This window comes from Macrobrachium rosenbergii, chromosome 5, assembly GCF_040412425.1.
Source record: "Macrobrachium rosenbergii isolate ZJJX-2024 chromosome 5, ASM4041242v1, whole genome shotgun sequence".
NCBI classification, from domain to species: Eukaryota; Metazoa; Arthropoda; class Malacostraca; order Decapoda; family Palaemonidae; genus Macrobrachium; species Macrobrachium rosenbergii.
The window spans coordinates 25,405,033-25,425,960 of record NC_089745.1 but is presented as its reverse complement, the minus strand read 5'-3'; the positions used below and the strand labels follow the sequence as shown (position 1 = coordinate 25,425,960).

Sequence of the window (20,928 nt, the reverse complement as noted above, 5' to 3'; positions counted from 1 at the left end):
GTAAGGATGAATGTTGAAATAATATTTAATGTTTAATGGAGCATGATAAGAATTCGATAATTGGAGAGAGAGAGAGAGAGAAACGGGAAAATGTTTGAGTAAGTGAATAATATAGACGGCGCCTTACCCTCAGAAGAAAGTTTGAGTAACCGGACTTGCTAATTTTTAAAAGGTATGTAAATTTACGAAGAATACATCAACTGTAGCCATAATGGTGGCAGATAAGCCTTGCAACAGTGCAAGGAGGTTACGGCAATTATTGCTCAGAATATATACATTGATAATAGAAAGAATCTGACGGTAAAATGGGGTGACAGGGTTTAGAAACACAGACACAGACGCCAACCTCCCTTAACGAATGTAGAAGTATAGGTAAAGTGTGTGTGTGTATATGTGTGTATATATATATATATATATATATATATATATATATATATATATATATATATATATATATATATATATATATATATATATGTGTGGCCGTGAATTTTTCTTGCTGTACTATAGTAGTCTCAGATGCATGAATACAAGGCCATGAGAGGAGAACCAGGCAGGAAAACTTTCTTCACCCGTTACAGCACTGTCAATACACACCGTATACGCTTGTGCAGTATACGGGATTGATGTAGTAATAGCAGCTAATGTAAATGGTTTCACCTGTAAACTTTGCTTTTACTTATATATTCATCTTTACACATACTTCATATATCTTGATCGTGAAAGAGGAAGGTGGCAGAATGAATGAGGCCCCAATGTCTCAGCAAGTGTCATGGTCCTTTTGTCGACCAGCAGACATCGGTACCTGCCCTTGTCAGCCTGGTCAATTGGTTAGTGAACGACATCCATGGGGTGAACCACGGGCCTATCTAATGGGAACCTAGTATACTGCATCTATATGCAAGCATAGATACGTATATAGAGAAATTATACAAACTGATCAATGTATGAAAGTACACCTTTATGTATACATTTCTAAACTTATTGTCACAAATTAAATTGTAAATATATTGCACAGCAGACTGTGACGATTAGATTAAAATTACAATTATATCATAAGGACAAGAAAGTTAACTTTGCCTTGATGAAATCATATTGTAAATATGTCACACATTCACAGAATTATTTATAGGTAATGCTATAATCATTTGAAGAGCAAGAGTAGAAATGAAAAGTTTTAGGATACCTGAATGAGCCCAGCCTTGAGTACTAAGGAGATGAAATGAATGAAGCTCGCCTGATTCATGACATTATAATTAAGGTAACGGAACATGAAGAAAATTGACGTTGTGTACAGGTAAAAAATGTCGCCTCATTATCGCATTTAAGATGAAGTGTAATGATTTCACCTGATGTCATTACGCATGTTATTGTTATTGTTTTACAGTGAGCGAGTCATATCCGTTCACAATGACTTCTTTGCATCACAGTACTAACGATGATTTGCCCCATTCGATAAGACTGACGAACAGAAGAATTTGCAATGTTCATTGGCTGAAATGTAGCAACTAGTCCATGGTAAGGCTGACAGAAGATAAATAAGGTCCATGATGAAGAACGGATAACGAAACCAAGGAACTCTGAAGCAAACATCAAGTATTGGCCTTACTTGAACTCTGACTCTGACATCCAACTCATTACTATTTCTGGCGCTCCCTTATTATGTTGCGTTCCTGTTTGCTTTATGCAGCTTGCATAACTGCATTTATGTTTGGAATGAAATTTGCATAATTTCGATAAGAGTCCCTGAGCTTGAGGTCCTGACCCTCTGTGGCTCTAATTTTCTTGAGTCACATTTTGGGCTTTTGTTTTCAAGTCCCATTCTCTTTTCTCAATAGCAAGATACTGATAATCAATCCAGATAGTTGTGTTGAATCTATATTTTTTCATATTAGTTCTCAATAGAAGTTTGTATTGCAACCAATGAATGTTTTAATACCATTCATCATTGGTATCAAGGTTTTTTGCCTTCAGGTGATCTTTTTAGTAGTTCCATTCTTGCCTTGCTGCTTCAAGTGAAATTCCTTCAAGCTTTCCCTTTAATTTCGCCATTCTTAGAACTCTTCTGCGTAAGTTATATCTCTGGTTATTTTGAAAAATTCTCCTTATGTTGTATGAGCTCTTTCTTCTATTTTTAGAAAGTTCGTTCCTCGACTTGATGTTTTTGGAACATACTTTTCATTACAGTTGACCCTACTTACAGTTACAGTCCTGTGTTTTTTGTAAAATTCCCTTTGGTTTTCATTTTTGTTTGATTCCTTTAATATTTTGATAGAAATATTTGCAATTTTCGTTTATTTCTGTGCAATAAGTAGATTTCCTCTGTCTGATATTTTCTTAATGTTTTGAGTGCGTGTCTAAGCTAATTTTGGATGTTAACTAGCTATTTTTTTGTGAATTCTCTGTAATTCATTGGGAGCTCCTTGACTTTTTTAAAATTCCAGGTCATTTTTTACAGAATTTGGTTTGACAGACTCATTTGCGTTGTGAAACATTTCATTTTCTCAAGTATTCAAGTTGGCAGTTTTCAACCAGGATTCATGGATCTGTTTATGTCTCCATAGGTTTTTTTAGGAGTAATTTATGTTTTGATTTCATTCGTTGGTGGTCTATGAGACTGACCAAAGCTTATACCAGGATTTTTTTTAATGAATGCCTCTATCAAGTGTTATTATTCACGGTGTGTACTCAACTACTATCCATTTCAGGGACCGCGAGTCATCGTTTTTCTCAAATATCTTTCAAACTACTTATTTGATCGAAAGGGTACTTTGACACAGTGTACAAGACACCTCCCGCTAATTTTTGGTAATATAGTGCATTGTCAAATGGTTTTACTTAAGGCGTTTACTCTTGACTTACATGGTGTTGCCAAGCATCTTTAAACTGTGCATTCGAACGTCCTTTATCCCCATCCCGTCCCTCCCTCTCCTTTTCCCTCCTCATCCTCCCTCAACCCATTTTCCTGGCCTCCCCATTCCCCCCCCCCTTTTCTGTCTGTGAAGGATAGAGGACGTTCGATTGCTTAGATTAGTCTTGCTGACTCCTGCGACTTTTCCTTTAAAAGTCAAGAGTAAACGCCTTAACTAACACCAATTGACAATACACTGCATTACCAAAAATTAGTAGGTGTCTTGTACACTGTGTCAAAGTACCATTTCGATCAAATAATTAGTTTGAAAGATATTTGAGAAAAACGATGGATAGTAGGTTTCTTTAGCAAGATTCAGTGGTTTTTACTGTCCGTCTTCCAGACCAGCGACCACAGTGCTTAAGTAGATGTACCCATGAAGATTATCCAAAGTGAATTAACGCAACACCTTTTACGAAGATAGCACGCTATCCGGGAGGAAGAGCGAGTGTTACATATTCGCGCTCTTCTAAAATGGCACATTTTCAAACTAGAAAGTTGTCGGTATGAGGCTTTCAAAGATCAGAATTCAGCATCGTGGGAAAACTTCGCTAACTAGAAGGGAAGGGAGATTTGCTTTTACACTTCTTCGTAAAATGACAGGAGAGCACAGTGAACGCGAGAAAAATAGTAAATGCAACGAAGGGCAGAGCTGCCGTTAATATTTTGAATATAATTAACTAAATGTGCGTAAAATATACTTCTCTTTATCATATTCTTAATTTCGTTATAAAGATTTGGAGCTTTTTCTTCCTACTCATGCACATTATTCATTTCCCAAAAGAACATATGAGAAGGGTCAGGGCTTGGGCGTAGTAATGACCTTTGAATGAAATCCTAAAAAAAAAAAAAAAAAAATCCCATGACGCCAGAAGCAGATTGATTTCAGTTGCTTCATCCGACCTCAGCTTCCGGGAGCCTTGAAAAGTGAGAACGTTTCCCAACGTTTGTCACTTCTTTTCACCGCCTTCCTCAGCAGCTGGCGGATGTGACCTTGCAGCTTCCTTGTAAGGAAGCTTGCCACATTTTCCTCTCCGTTTTCTTTCTTGCAATATCGGTTACTAGTGCAACCAAACCGTCAAAAATGAGAGTCACACAAAGACGGCAGGGCATACCCTAGGTACCATCATTCTAATGACGCTAATAAGAAGCTGGCCCCGGGATTTTTTTAGCCTTAGACTGTAGTCCTTACACACCGAGAAGAAACATATGGATTCACTTTGCGTTTTTTATAAAAGGATTTTAATGTAATTTTATGGCGTCAGTGATAACACTGGAATCATTTGTATAATTTTCCAATTATTATTCAGTATTTGCATGCTGTGTACATCCGTTGCGAAATGCGTTACAGATTTCCTTCAGTGATGAATGCCTGCATTTGAGCTCTCTTTAAACTTCGCTTTATTACTTTCAGAGGCATCTTTTCTACATCACACTGTATAACGTACTGAGTAAAGCATAAGATGGACACTTACACGTCTGCACACACATATAAATTATATATATATATATATATATATATATATATATATATATATATATATATATATATATATATATATATATATATATATATATATATATATATATGTGTGTGATAGTATGGATAGATTAGTAGATACATATATACAGTAGATTAGTAGATACATATATACAGTAGATATATATGACAGACATATATATATATATATATATATAATATATATATATATATATATATATATATATTATATATATATATACAGATTACTTATGGGGAATATAGTTGTTTTAAAAAAGTCATCAGTGGTATTTTATGTCAGTTTACTGATAAACAGAGCAACATTTTGGGGATATTTCAAGAAATTTCCGCGTTTCTATCATCTATGGTGAAATTCATTACTGGTGAACTAATTTGGATTTGCTATGCAGTGTGTTGATAAAGCCTTAAGGTTTTATTTTTTTTTTTATTGTAGGTGGAAATCATTGCAAGAGTTTTGAGAACCGCACTGGCCCCACTGACAGTGGAAGGAAGGAGCCATCCGCGAACCGCAAGCCAGTCAAGTTGGCGAGGGAGAGGGAGTGAGTCTCTCAACAGGCTGCTTGGGGTAGGTCACCCAGTGTTGTCTTCCCGGTACAGTATAGCCTCCAATTTTTAGTATTTAGCCTTCATTGAAGTTTGTTTTATTTATTCATAATTTCATCGTTATTCACGCTATGTATTCATATTCGCTCGTAGAATAGTCATTCCTTTGTGAAACAAGTTATTCGATGTTTTCGACAATGTATAATAAATTGGGGAAGGTCAAGATGACATGGCTTGTTCATCCAGCAGTTTGAAACCAGTGAGGAGGAAAAATTCGGATGATGCGGCTCGTGTGTTGTTTGGAAGCCTTCTCCGGAGACATGGGACCTTTCTCCAAGGGAGGTTTCTCATCACAGTCTGGTGAAAATGCGCTCAGGGTTGGGCGGGCTGATATCCATGATGAATCGCTTCGGTTATGCTCGACAGATTTTTCGCTAAAGAAAAAGAAAGCGAAATGATGGATGGAAAGAAGAGCTTCGTATTAGGCCTTAATATTTTTACCCCATGAATTTTAAAAAGCTTTAACAGTCACAGGTCATGGCATTTGCATGAATATAGCGACTTGTGTCACTGGCTATTATGATGTTAATTACGAAAGTATTTATGAATGCTATGAAAACTTTATGTATATCGCAGTCCCACCCGCCCTGTGGAAACTGGATTTTTGACGTTAAAGGCAGTTGATGAACTGTCTTCCTTTAAACGTTTATTTAATAAGAAGACAATCTCTTAGATAGTTAACCAATTTTCGAGAAACCTCTGAGATTTTCTCATCGCTTCTTGTGAATTAGATTACTTCAGTTACTGTAGCATCGTATAATTGCTTGCGTGCTCTTACAAGACTCGAGGAACGGAAAACATCTGACTCAAGGGAGAAGACTAGAATATTTTTTGGGTGACTCTAATGGACTTCCTGAAAGGAAATACATGCTTTCAAAAAGAGAGGCACTTTTATCTTTATAAGACTACAAAAAATGCCATGTTTCCGTTTCCATCTATGACATCCCAGCAGGATTCTTACTTATATGTGTGGATCATTCAAAAGGCTAAAGTCAAAATCTGTCATTGAGAAATAGTGCAAGTGGATTTTGCCTCGCATATTCCTCCCTTTCTCTCTCTCTCTCTCTGTTGTTATTTTTAATTAAGCTGGCTTTATGCCAGCACGGCCTCTTGCTCATAGAGCAGTGCGTAAACTCTCTCTCTCTCTCTCTCTCTCTCTCTCTCTCTCTCTCTCTCTCTGTGCGTTATTTCTAGCTTGTTCCTTCTGGTTCCTTCCACGTGGCATTCTGATCATTACTTTATCGTTCTTTCCTTTCGAAGGTAGGTTGCAAGGTCAGCGGATCAAGCTTCCTATCCCTTGCGGCTTCCTCCACCCCTGAGGGCCATGCTGGTCGCCTTTCAAGTTACCAGTTTAATAACTGCGAGTAGATATTCCCTAGGGGGACCAATTACTGTTGTTCTAATAAACCTGAGTGTGAAATAAAGGTTATTGTCATAAAATTATTTTCATCTGATTTATTGAAGGTTACAAGTGTACTCACTTGTTTGTACTGGCCGTGGAAGGGAAGCTGTGGGCACTAGGAGAGCGCTCCGAAGGTGGGCAGCGTGTTTGCACTGTCAAGCCTGCTGACACTGTCATCTGAAGTGGTTCAACGTACATTCATTGGCATTAATTGGTATATGCCATGTTTATCAAAACCTTTACGGGAGGGTAACTATTCAGTCGCCTGTCATGAAATCATTTGTCCGACGAGTTCAAATCTTTTGGCAAGCTATTCATGCTTTCTGAAAATATTTTACCTAAAAAGAAAATAAACTAATAGCTACTATTTAATTAATTTTACAGGTGCAGTGTTTCACTTATTATCATACTGTAAGAATGCTACTATTTAATTCATTTTATAGGTGCAGTATATATATAGATCATATTATTATCATATATATATATAGAATATATATATATATATGAATATATATATATATAAATTTATATATATATATATATATATATATATATATATATATATATATATATATATATATATATAATATATATATATATATATATGAGCCTAAAGAGGACCAAGAGGACTTTAACTTAACTTTATATATATATATATATATATATATATATATATATATATATATATATATATATATATATATATATATATACTACTACATATCATGCTTTCATATATCTGTATATATTTTCTTTTGTGAAGTTTTTATTGTACACATGTACCTCATTATTTTGTGTAAGCATTGCCCTATATATCCACAAAATACTGATTCCAAAGTCCGATCTGTGAATGAGTGTCTGAGTGAACACTGACAGCAATCTGCACTACTATTAACATAAGCATTTTTAAGTTCAGTCTCTCTCATAGGCACAAAGACAGGTATGTCTAGAAGAATATCAGTCACCCTTGTAGTTCTGTAATTCAGATTTATGGTAGACAGCTTAAAAGATAGCTTTAGAAATTAAATTCTACTGAATAAACTGATAATAAGGAATTGAGTGGAATATCGTAGAGGGCAAAATGTTAGCATTGTCAGGTTTCAGAAGAGATTCATATGGAAAGACTTCATTCACTCATATTTATATTACTGGGTTGAGCCCTTTGTTGCTACTTTTGTGAATCGATGCTTCTGTTATTCTTTCTATTCCACGGCATTGGAATCATTGCTGGTCTCAAAATGGTACCAGATAATTTAAGAGACGCAGTGAATAATTCCTGTTTCATACTGAATGTAAACAGTTACAATATTGTGTCCTTTTCCGTACTATATCTCATCCACTGAAAATTGTAAGTTAACAGCGTGGAAACAAAATAGGAAATTCCAAATTTTTCTCTTTTTATAAGTTGTGCGCTAAAACGCTGCGACGATTTTATCGTCGTTCAAATAAAGGCAAAGCCCATTTCAAAATGGGGCCTCACACAAATCTTCAGAGTACCGGCAACACTTGCATCAAACACTTACCGGGCCAGAGACCGCCTGTAGTAATCCAAGCGCGTCACCGTCACAGAGCACACTGACACTGAGTCTGGACTGCAACCGATTTTCCGCCATCTCTCTCTCTCTCTCTCTCTCTCTCTCTCTCTCTCTCTCTCTCTCTCTCTCTGCCCGGGTGAGGGGCCCCTCGTACATCCGCCACGTCTTGTAATGCCCCATTTGGACCAGTAACTTAATAATGATTTTTCTACGTACCTGAATTTCGTACAAGGTTGCCGAGGACCATGATATGTCAGTGACTTACAGGACTTGTTTTGTGGTGCGGTGAGCTTCTCTCTCTCTCTCTCTCTCTCTCTCTCTCTCTCTCTCTCTCTCTCTCTCAAAATCGGAGATGTCGTTTTAGAATTGATTGATTTATAATTAATAATCGATTCAAGTAGATCGAAAAATGTCAGATTACGTCGTCACAACAACTTTATAAAAGATCATTCTAAGCCATAACAATAAAACATGCAAAACAATTATACATTTTGTGCAGCTCTGGCTGTAACCGAGACCACTCGGTGGTCTTGCTTAACTCCAGTGACTAAATCATTCTCTTTTCTAAAAAGTGAACAACAACAATGGCTTTACGCGATAACTCCCACTAAATCTATGGGACATCCTCTCCATATTTGGGCCAAAAGGCCTCGGGAAGTGCAGAAGTTTCTGAGCAATGGTTATGCCTGATGGAAGACACCCGTAGATGAACCTTTCATTCGCTCCATGAAATTAGTATTGTTTCATACCATAGAAATTAGTATTGTTTCATAGCCCCCTTAAATACGCTTTTTTTTCAATTAAAAATGCACATTTTCTTTAAACACTTTATCAGGATTAAATTATAATAGCAGTCTCATCCCAAAATACTTGCATGTAACTATGAGGTTGAGATCACGTAGAGCCTCTCCTCATTAGTTAAAAGATGTATTATATATATATATATATATATATATATATATATATATATATATATATATATATATATATATATATATATATATATATATATATATATGGTAATTCTAAGTACTAGCTCCGCGCCTGTTTTTACCTTGAAACTGGTTTTTCTACACTTTTAGGCTTCTGATACTGGCGGTGAGTTTGTTGTCGGCCAACTGTTATTTGCCCCCTAACTCTACCCAGCAGCAAAGGGGTACTGTGGGAATTCGGGCTTTTGGGTAGGGGAGAACACAGAAATGGAGCGTACATGTTTACGCTGGGGAGACGCCCTCTGAAGGGGAAAAACGAGAGAGAACCATTCGCCAACAGGAGGGAGTTAAATGCATTTCGCCGTGTTTAGTACTGGCATCAGGGGGTTGGAATGTCCCTTCGCCGTGTTTAGTACTGGCCGGGGGGCGGGTACCCATACGTTAACTGCACTTGCCGGACGGGATATGAACCATTCCAAACAGACGTACCCGTGCTCTGTCTTGTGAAGATCTCTATGGAAACCCCTTGTTGGATGGACTTCTGGGGTTAATTACATTTGTGCGACAAAAATTTGAGGTAAATCCATAATTAGCAACCAAAAAACTGTAGAAAAATCAAGTTAGAAGGAAATCGCCACTGTTGAGCTACTACTTAGATCTACCATATATATATATATATATATATATATATATATATATATATATATATATATATATATATATATATATATATATATATATACATGTGTGTATGTATTATATACATATATATATACATATATATATATATAAGATATATATATATATATATATATATATATATATATATATATATATATATATATATATATATATATATATATATATAGTTTTCTCTTATACAGTTTTCGTAAAAAGCAATTGCTTTAGTGGAATTAATAAGTTTCTTGCAGGTATCCCTTCATATGGTCGGAGTTTTTTCCGATTCTCGTTCATCAACTTCTGGTGAAAAATACGCAGACTCCCTTCTTCCATTTATTGATTTTTGTCGCGACAGCTGTTTCGCCTTTTATGGCATTATCATGTGACTACTGACTTAACAATCTGGCCTTTCGACCTATTTATATCATCGTGTGGGGAGAATGACCTTGAGGTCTGGGTATTGGTTGGTCAAGGAATTAAAAGTTTAGCCATTTCAGGGCGTTGTTTCAGGTACAAAGAACATGTAAGACAACAAAAGTAAATGTTTAAACATGTGGTTAAATAAATATTCAAAATATAATACCGTGTGCTGGTGTTTCCTTAAATTTGCATTTAAAATTTAATAAAATCTTACATGTTATTTTGCAAATACAGAAAATGAGGTACAAAAATAAATCAAATTTTATGTAAAAGGTACAAATAAACAAATGTCAGTTTATAAATAAATGTGTATAATATTAAATTTGAGTGTTGAATATTTAGGGTCGGTTTCTGGATAGTTCTCTTTAGCCGCTATCAAGAGGCTATTAAGAGGCAATCATAGTTATCCTCTCTGTGTAATACCTAGGTGCCTTCTGTCAGCTCTTGCAGAGATGGCTTCCTGTCGTGAACATCTATATAATGTTGATGAATGGCCTCATGATTATCTGTGAGCCAGCATACGTCTCCGAATGATCGATGTAGCGTGCCCGATGTAGTCTTGGCTGTGAGATTTACACATCTCTTCTGGATAAGTGAATTTGTAAACTACGTTCGTGCACCTCTCAGACGATGGTAAATAATGAGACTCACTTCCTATTCCAGTTTCAATTATTGTTTGTCAACAATTGGTGAATTCGGTCACGTTCGTTATGCATGTCTCTCCACGATGTGCTGTGTGAAGGCTGTATTGACAGACTTTTTGTACGCGTCCGGGCATTCTCCTCGTGCGTTCAAGCAACGGCCAGCGTTCGTTGCTTTTGTATACACGGTCGGTTTAAACTGCCCTTGTTGTTTTACCAGGACGCCAAGAAACGGTAAAGTCTTCTGCTGGCTGTGCTCTGTGGTGAAGTTGAGCACCGAGTTTCTTTTCAGAGCATCTGCTAGTTTTCTTGCATCTCCTGTTTCTTTTATTGTGACGAATATGTCGTCGATGCACAGCCCATAAATCTTAGGTTTTTGATGTTCTCGGAAGGTCCTTTCTTCGACGGTGGCCGTGTACATATTTGCAAAAAAGACCCCTAGTGGGGATCCCATCAAATAGACTCCCAGTGGGGATCCCATGTCGACTCCGTCTACCGACCGAGATATCTCGGGCGGCATCTTCGGAAATGTGCACCGGGCTCTTGTCGGACCTGTATACACGATCAAGGATGATGGTGATCGTTTCTTCGGCGGGAACATTCATAAATAAACTTTCAACGTCGAGTGAGGCGAAGTCGCCTTCTGGTCCTTTTTCATGCAGGAGGTCAATGAACTCTACCGCTGATTTCACCAGAAATTGACGAACGAGAATAAAAAAAACTCGAACGGTATGAAGATACCTGCTAGAAAGGATTACCCATATCCATACCAAACTTTTGAACACAGAACTTTCCATTTAAGCAAAAGTTACAAACTTTTTTACATAATCTTATAAGGTCAGTGAGTTTTGAAATGGTCAAGGGAATATCAAAATTTTCTCATTCTTATTCTAAAAATTCCCAATAAATCACCTACAGGTACTTTTGCGAATAAAGACAACATCAAAAATAACCGCATTAAAATCGAAATTCACATGTTCAACTTGTTTACAAAGTCAACATTTGCTCTTAATGCTTTCTATGATATGCTTCCCACTAAAGGTGCATGTAAGTATTTTAACAACTCATTTAGATAAGTTATACGAAACTGAGCCTTCTGAACTAATAATTGGTCGAAGAGGCTTTAACCACACAATACAAATAAGGTAGGGAGGCACACTGAGTTGTAAACTGTTTTATTAAGTGGTCAGGCCCTTTAAAATAGATTTAATTTACCTACTGAAATAAGACCACTGTTTGTGCAGGATTGGACCTCAGTTTCGTGTAAGTTTATTCCAGTTTCAATAACCTAGAGGCTGTAACGCCAGTTTAGTTGCCATAAATCAGTTATCGTTTAAAAAGGCCCATAATCTTATTTACATAGTCACTTTTTTCATTATCACAGCTGCATTAGATTTAGCTCCCTTTGTAACATGCAGAGGTCCTTCATTTCTAAGATTTTTGTAGACCTGCAGGAATCTTATGGGAATATTAGGAAGGGAAGGCTTGACCCTAGCACCATAAACAATACGTTTACGAATACTGGTGTCTTCGGAACGTAAATAAACATTATATTTTTCTAAATAACAAAAATATTTACAAATGTTGACGTAGTTCAGTTTACCGTCGAAACAGCAAAGTTTAAGCTGCATTAGAGCAGCTGTCGTGGGTAGTGCCATGACAGCTGCTCTCGGACAGTTCGAAAAGCTTGATTCCTTGACGTAAACCTTCATAAATGGAGATAGAGGGAAAATAGCACTTAAAAGTTTCAGGGATTTTAATTTATCTGAAATTACACAAACGCCTAATGTAGGTTTGGAAAGACAAAGGCAGTCCTTTGGAAAAACTGACACTGTCAGCATTTTCCGGACCTGTGATCATAAATAATACTGAGATATAACCCGAAAATGTTGCACAAACGCGTGACGACAGAAGAACCGAGACGAGGAAAGCTCCCTCGCATCTGACTAGGCTATAGGAAATTAGAAATACAGAGAACTCTGGTTCGAACAGATTCACCCCTTAGGCGAAAGACTACCTTGAAAACTATGACAGAAGAATCTGGGAAGTGATTGCTGATTCGAGAAGTGAGAAGAATGAGGATTTAATTCATGTGCTCGCGCAAGGCAAGCGCAGGCAGGCAGGCAGACGTTGCAGACATATACACGGAAATAAAGCTTGTAGCGCACAACACTAGTGGACAAGGTATGCTGTTAAAAATAACCCACACATGGAGGAGGCTGAATAGGAGCACTTCCACTTTTCATTTTGTACGTAGCAAATTTTGCAAGGCTTCCCGGACTCGATGTTAAGTCGATTCTGCATATCTAACATAAATTGTTTCTCTAGTTCTGGATTACCATAACAATAATATTAATAATTATCAGTAATAACAGTAAAAAAAAAAAACTTCATTAGCTCAATAACAGGTAAGCATATCTGAGTTAAATGTAACAGTAATTTTAAAGGTAATCATGTCATCATACATAATACTTAACCCGCGACAGAGTTGTCAATGCTGAAAGTGGAACTCTTGTCAGTTTGCATAAAGGCATCAAATATGAACGAGGTGGTCACAACGGTTAACCTCCGGGGTTTTTTCCACACTTGTGGCTGCAGTGAAATACCGGCCTTGAAAGGTAGGGAAAAATTCGTGCTATTAGGTTTCACCGACGTCTGAATGCATGCAAAAAATTATATCTTCACTCTCGGTTGGTAAAGTTCCATGCTAACGGACGAACTATATACTAGGCTTATCTTATTCACCATACAGTATACATGGTGAATAAGATAAGGTTGTTTGTGCATCCGTTAGTCTTTTGGCATTTTCATGTGAAGTCCAGGACTACCATTTGCAAAAAACAATACATGCAGCTTTCGCTTACAATGATTTCTGTAGGTATTTTCTTCTCACTATCTGTATTCTTTTTGTTAATTGCCCTCGTTAGTGTTAGTTCACCGGTGACAAACCTGAAGCCAAGTTGGAAGTCTCCCATTCCTTGCTGATTAGTAAAGTGAAGGCCTTATCCCAAAAGTGAACTTAGCAATTAAAGGTACTGCTGAACTGGAAGACACAATGCTGACTTTGGCATGAATTAATTAAAAGCCTTTTAGAAAATTATAAATTATCCATTGCATTAAAGGAGCCTTTGCAAAGAAATGAATGCCGGAGTGACGTTGCCTTCATGAGTTTGTTGTAGATGTCTTGGTCTCACTTCTTAACAGCTGCTGTATCTGGCTGCTGAGCCAGATTTGAGGCAGCCACAAAATGCTGGAAGAAACTGGCGGTCGCCTGAGCAACTTCAGGAGTCAAGCCACCAAACTGATACCCTGGTGGGTAGGCCACGGAAGCTGGCGGTAATTGTTCGTTGGTGGCAGTGGCCACTGCAACCGTGGTCTCTGCTCCTGGCATGAGTGTGACCGGATCGTCGGGCGCCAGGAGGGCCAGCTGGGCAAGGTAGTTGTAAGCCACCTGGAAGTTATCTCTGGCTTGTTGTACCTAAGAAGAAATTCAAATATTGAAGATATATTTATGGCCCTCATGTGATTGAAACGAATATGTTAGCAGGCCTGTGCCGTTTTGATACTGAAGTGTATTGTGGTGTATTTTTAACGTGGTTTATTTTTGTGAGAAATCTGAGTCCCCTGAGGAACAACGTTCGTCCGACCCAGGATTCGAAGTCATTCAGTGTCTTCAAACAAGGTATGATATCATCCCATGCTCCCGGCACCTCATAGGTCCTAAGATTTAAGGTTGCTGAGGGCAGGATGAACTGGATATCAGAGAACCCTCACCCACCTCTGCTGTTGTTCAGTTACACGCACTTGCACACTCCTGGGAGATTTGTTCATGATAATGTCAGCTAGGTTTCTATGGGCACCAGAAAAGTCGGAAGACCCAGATCTACTTGGATGAGAACTATGAGAAGGGAGGCTGAGGATGAGCAGAGATTTGTAGGAGATGAGCAGAGGGGAGACATACGGAGAAATTTCACAGTTCCTTTGCTTCATGGCGTTGGAGACTATATATATATATATATATATATATATATATATATATATATATATATATATATATATATATATATATATATATATATATATATATATATATATATATATATATATATATATATATATATATATATATATATATATATATATATATATATATATATATATATATATATATATATATATATATATATATATATATATATATATATATATATATACTGTATATGTATATGTATATATGTTTGTATATATGTATATATACATATATATTTATGTATATAAATACATATGTATATATACATACATATATATATATATATATATATATATATATATATATATATATATATATATATATATATATATATATATATATATGGAAAGAAAGAAAGGTAGCAGGATGTGTGCCTAAGGCTGGGAGGAAACTTGGAGTGTTTATGGAAGCCAAGATTGAATGTATGGATGAATTGTTAAACCAATTCTTCCCAGAAGAAGTGAGTATTGGACGTTGAATGTAAATATAAAAGGAAAGAGATGAATTTTTGTTATGTAGGATTTATGGTATGGGAAGAAATGAAAAGGCGAGAAATGTGAAGATCCCCGAGAGTGATAAAAGGGTTAACATAGGTGACTTGATGGGTTAGGTTGTTGGGAGATGGTTTAGTCATGTGGTAATAATGGAGGATGACAAGCTGGGGGAATAGTATACAATTTAGAAATGTTAAGGGGAAGGGACCGAGGACGATCTAGGAAGGAATGGATGTATGGAGTGAAAGAAGCACTGCATCCAGAAAGCGCGAGAGTGCGCGCAAGACAGAAGTAAATGGTGTGGTGTATGTGGGGCTGTGCATTGCTCTGCTGGTGAGCACTCTTTGGAGGTGCGTCCATAAATCGGTTAGTGCTGTGGAAATTCTCTGTACAGGGCTTCATCCATGAATCAGAAATGTATATATGGATGAGGCGATGATCGTTGTCCCGTCTTTCCTTGGGAGTAGGTATTGGATAAATGTCTGCATACACACACACACACACACACACACACACACACACATATATATATATATATATATATATATATATATATATATATATATATATATATATATATGGATGTATATATATACTATATGTATGTGTGTGTGATCGACAGATGAAAGTAAATGTCGATAATATCAGTTGTGTCGTCAATTGTTTTTGTTGTTATCCATATTGCTCGAATATTTTCTCAACCTAAATACTATATACATGTCATTAATTCAGCTATTGCTAATATTGATTTGTTAATATTAAATCCTTGTGACACAAGTATAACTTTAAATTCACTTGAAGTTTTTCCCCAGATGAAATCGTGCTTATGCAGTCGGTGCCAAAGTACGAGTAATTTGTTTTTCTTTTTACTGGGACATTTCTTTTATATTTTTATTTTTGTTTCGTCCGTCTAAGGGATGGCAAGAAGAGCCACGGCCTTATTCTAGATTGACTCGACGCGTTCAAGACGTTGCTGATGTTATTGTCCAAAATGAGGACTTTTGGAAGAGATACAAAAGCAAAGTGTTTCCGTGCAATGTCCAAAGAGTGGATTAGAAAAAGGAGTGTCTGGCCAGAGTTGATCTTTTCCATGTTCCTTGTTTAGCTTTCGACTAATCTGTTCTTTATATATAAAACACAGAATATAGACACTGCTATGTCAGTGAAACTGGGGAGGAATATGTGCTGAAAAGGGATCAAGAACTAATCCTTTTCTCTTACCTCCGGCGTGAACCCTGCCACAAAAGGAACTTGGACGGCAGGCGCAGAACCTTGAACCTCGTTCCCTTGTTGGGGCGCTCCGTAGGCCACGCCCGCCAGACACACCTGATGCGGGAGATGACGAAGAGTCATTCATCTGAACGAGGGGATGATTGTGCACAGTGAACACTAGCATTTATAGTTGGAAACTGTTATCATGATACTGTAGATGAAGGAGTTATGAGATTAGGGTTAAGCGACAAATTGACTGGCCCTTTCCAGTAAAATTACTTCTAATTCTTTTACATGCTGCATGGATGTTTAGTTTAATTTTGAAGGTTGATTAAAATGTTTAATAAAATAAAAAAATCGTTTTTGATCAATCAAACGTTTTTTGGAGAAGGGCGACAACTCCTCGTTCCTTCATATATCTAGATAGCAGATTAGCGAAAATCAGGGATTCATTTTACAAAGTAGACTTATTATACAACATATATATCCTTTACGTGCCGTAAACTTACGTGTAAAGATTTAGAATGTTACCGAGATCCATAAACTAAGGAAAAACTGAAAGGTTTTCGACCTTCAAGATGAAAACGCTGTAGACAGACTTATCAAAGATGAACGTTTGCGGCTCCTGTGCAACAGCTTCGAGCAATGTCTTCGCTTCTTGATGCACAGCGATTTTCCTGCCATCCCTTCATTATGCTCGAACCGCATCCGTGTATGATAAAACCTGTACCATGACTTGCACTGCAGGCTGAAAGGTCACACACTGAGGCCTTACGGAGGGAACAAACCCCCATGGAACTCCTTGTCTCTGCCAAGTTGGCGCCCTGAAATAATGCCTAGCTGTCTCCTCGTGTTTACCCACCCACATACATACATCAATACATACATGAGTGAATAATTATGTAAATACATACATACAATATGTGTGTATGTATGTATATCACATAATTATTCATGTATGTATGTATGTATGTATGTATGTATGTATGTATGTATGTATGTATGTATGTATGTGATGTATATACATAGCTATTCACTCATGCATGTATGTATGTATGTATGTATGTATATATATACATAATTATTCACTCATGTATGTATTGATGTATGTATGTGGGTGGGTAAACACGAGGAGACAGCTAGGCATTATTTCAGGGAGTCAACTTGGCAGAGACAAGGAGTTCCATGGGGGTTTGTTCCCTCCGTAAGGCCTCAGTGTGTGACCTTTCAGCCTGCAATGCAAGTCATGGTACAGGTTTTATCATACACGGATGCGGTTCGAGCATAATGAAGGGTTGGCAGGAAAGTCACTCTGCATGGAGAAGCGATGACATTACTCGAAGCTGTTGCACAGGAGCCGCAAACGTTCATCTTTGATAAGTGTATCTACAGCGTTTTCATCTTGAAGGTCGAAAGCATTTTCAGCTTTTCCTTAGTTTATGATCTTGGTAATATTCTAAATATAATTCTGAAACCGATAATATGGAACGCTGACTGTATTTCAGACTGTATACTTATCAATAGTCATTTTAAGTGCAGTCATGTGTTGTCCAAATACAGCTAGGAAAAATTCAGTTACGCTTCAGGGAAAATATACTGCTGTTTTATTACTTCATATCTGAAGTCTGAATTTTGTCTTCATCAACTTGCTTGGGCAGTAGCCATCATTTCTATAGAATTATGAGTAACTCATTTTCGGCCAAGAGTGGGCGACATTTCTCTCGATTATCCAAATCCATTTGAGGTTTCACTCGAATTTATTGTTTCCCGTCGTCATCTTTTCGTGTTAGAAATTTCAAGGAACGTCTTTTTCTTAAGCAGTATAAAAATCAATGTGCTGCGATAACTTATGTTCTTGGTATGCATATTTTCTATGCAACCCATGAAGTTTGGGTAGCTAATTTTGCCTGTACTTAGTTATTAACCAATATCTAAAAAATCATAACTTTGTCACACATACTGTCCTTACTGATATGTTTAAAATGGGAGAAAAGTCAATATTTTGGCTATATTTTGCTATAAGTATCGAACAGTCGTTACTGATCAGAGTAATTCGACACGAATTCATTTTACAAAATATTTATGTAATAGTCATTCGGATCTCACTTTACATAAGAGGCCATTGAATGAATAGCACAATGCGGTGGTGCAATACGCAACAAAAACAATAATAATTATTCCCACGAAAGCTATGTCATAAGAAACTTACGCCAACTGCCAGAACCCAGCATGGACGAAACATCGTAGAAACAGGAAATTGGGATCAGCAGGAGCTCTTGGTTATGTGCCGTCGAGACCACCAGTGTGAATGCGTCTATCCGTCAGGGCCTATATACCAGCGCCGGTCTCGGTGGAAAGGCCGTCGGTGCCTGGTGGTTCTGCGCCGTCAGTCAGTCGGCGCACTGAACTCGGCCAAAGAAAAGGTGCATGATAGGTCATCCTGATTTCATTAACGATGAGATTTAAGGAAGAGGAGACAGACAAACAGACAGACAGAGATTCTTTATAACTGTATCTATTATTCTCCGAGGATTATTGGTCATTCATAATCAGGAGTATTTTTCTAACTGTACTTGTACCGTCTTAATTATGGTCGAAATGACAACGAATGTTCGCGTTTGTGAATCGAATGCTACTAGAAACACACAAAAGCTAGACTTTTAGTAGCTTGCTGAATTTGTAATCATTATCAAATAGAAGGTATTCAACATAGGGAAGTTAGCTCAACTTTCAACATACACACAGACCCACACACACACATATATATAGCGTGTGTGCCAGTTTTTTATTTTTCTGAAAAAGTAAAACTGACCAGTCCCGCGAACAATACAAATTCTCGAATGTAGATTTTTTTTACCACTTTTTACCTGCCTTTTTTTGGTATGGAATGTAACCTTGGCTCACTGCAGCCGTCCTTAACCCCTGAGAGGGTTAGTCAGTAGGAAAATTGATTATTTTTAGGCGTCGGTTTGTGAATTCACTCAGAACACCTAAAGATTTGTATTCCACCTCAGTCGCAACCTATCATCACGTCTGGTAAGATGACCCACAACCTTTCCTATTTTTCTTATATCTCACAACCACACAGGTCTATTAACAACTCCGTCGAAACGCCTTCGCTGCAGTTTGAGATGAAGTCAGCTGTATGCCAGCACGTTCTCTTTCTCCTTGGACAGCCCGTATAAACACCTTTAGTGTAAGCCCCTGCTGCAACATGGCTAAAACGTTCATAAATAGATTGGTATAACTTACACTCGCTGCAGAAATTGTTTCCCCGCGATACCAACCAACCCTTTGAGAAAGAGCTGAGGTTCTTTCTTATCTTCTCTGTCTTTTCCTAAGTCATTCAAGACGGGCTTTCTAGTGGGTTGCTGTAAAACGGATGTACTCACTACGCTTACTTAGTTCCCGCTTGCTTGATATCTTTTTATATCCCAGTCCCCACCCCCACCCAACTCTCGGCCGTAACCAGCTGTCTTCTGTAGAATTGTCTAAATATGATGTGGTTATGATCCTCTTCCCATGGATGTCTAGCTCATCAAAGGTCTTGGTCTTAGCCCTTATGCAATCGCATACCATTTTTTCTCTCTCATCTCTTAGCATTTCCCTCGCGGGATCCACCTCTGCTTCGTCATTTTGCCTCATGCAGCACTCATTGCCTCTCCTCAAAGCCTCACCTCGGTGCACCACCATTAGTCATTCTTGGCCTTAAAAGGTCTCATCCTTCACTCTCAGTAAGCAATATTTTCTTCGCTTAGGAAACACCGCTTCACTGACAAGCTGCCATTTCATCCAGAAAGTTTTCTTAGATGTGTTCCGTCCGACACTTATCTTTCTCTAAATATTTACAACTGGCAAAGTGTTTTAACTATTGATCATGCCATTTTTTTAATATGATCTGCGTTCTAATTTTATTGCAAATTGTCACTTTTGTTAATTGACATTCGCGTTGGGTCTTCCACGCCCAAAACTTTTTTCTACTCAAATTATCCATTGCAATTGTTCCTCTGAATCTCACACTATGATCATATTATCAGAAAAAACTACTTTCCTAACAATTTCCTGCATATGGACCCAATAAAAACATCCATCAACTTATCAGTACGTTTAAATTGGATACCAAATGATGTCATTCCTAGTCCTGCATCATATACGTCAGTCGCCATAAAATATTGTGAATAGTTTTTATTTTTAAATACTTTAAATTTTGGGGGTAATTATATTGGACACCCTTTCAGAGTCGCTGACCTTTCTCAGTAGTGAAAAGATTTGGATGCAAATGCCATAATGGCATACCATGACTAGAATCAATTGAGCGAGTGTCAAAACTAACGTGGGTGAACGTCCGGGCGAAGACTTTCTCCTGCATGTTGTTTGTCACCTCTCAACTGTTTAAGTTCAGTCATCACAGTCATTTGTTTTCCTAACATAATTGACGTCTTGGTTTGGGTAGTTCACATTAAGGAAGATATTCACATTGATATGTCTTTCGAAGTGTTTTTTTTTATGTGAATATGAACATTGTGCAATGTTTTTGGATCCTTT

General features: G+C 37.4%; 2 protein-coding genes across 3 annotated transcripts in view; both read right to left on the bottom strand.

Moving 5' to 3' along the window:
• LOC136838615 (uncharacterized) overlaps positions 1-8,025 on the bottom strand; it is a 130,242-nt gene extending 122,217 nt beyond the window's left edge. For both annotated transcript variants that reach the window (XM_067103884.1, XM_067103885.1), the window contains exon 1: positions 7,962-8,025. The gene's annotated coding sequence lies outside the window, so the exon portion shown is untranslated. The remainder of the gene's footprint in view (positions 1-7,961) is intronic.
• Positions 8,026-12,388: 4,363 nt separating this feature from the next.
• LOC136838618 (uncharacterized) lies at positions 12,389-18,785 on the bottom strand. The gene is made up of 3 exons (XM_067103887.1): positions 18,593-18,785; positions 16,393-16,497; positions 12,389-14,125 (listed from the first exon to the last, which is right to left on the bottom strand). Exons 1-3 carry the CDS (start codon positions 18,623-18,625, stop codon positions 13,838-13,840), a joined length of 426 nt encoding a protein of 141 aa, XP_066959988.1. The 5' UTR covers positions 18,626-18,785; the 3' UTR covers positions 12,389-13,837.
• Positions 18,786-20,928: the final 2,143 nt, after the last annotated feature.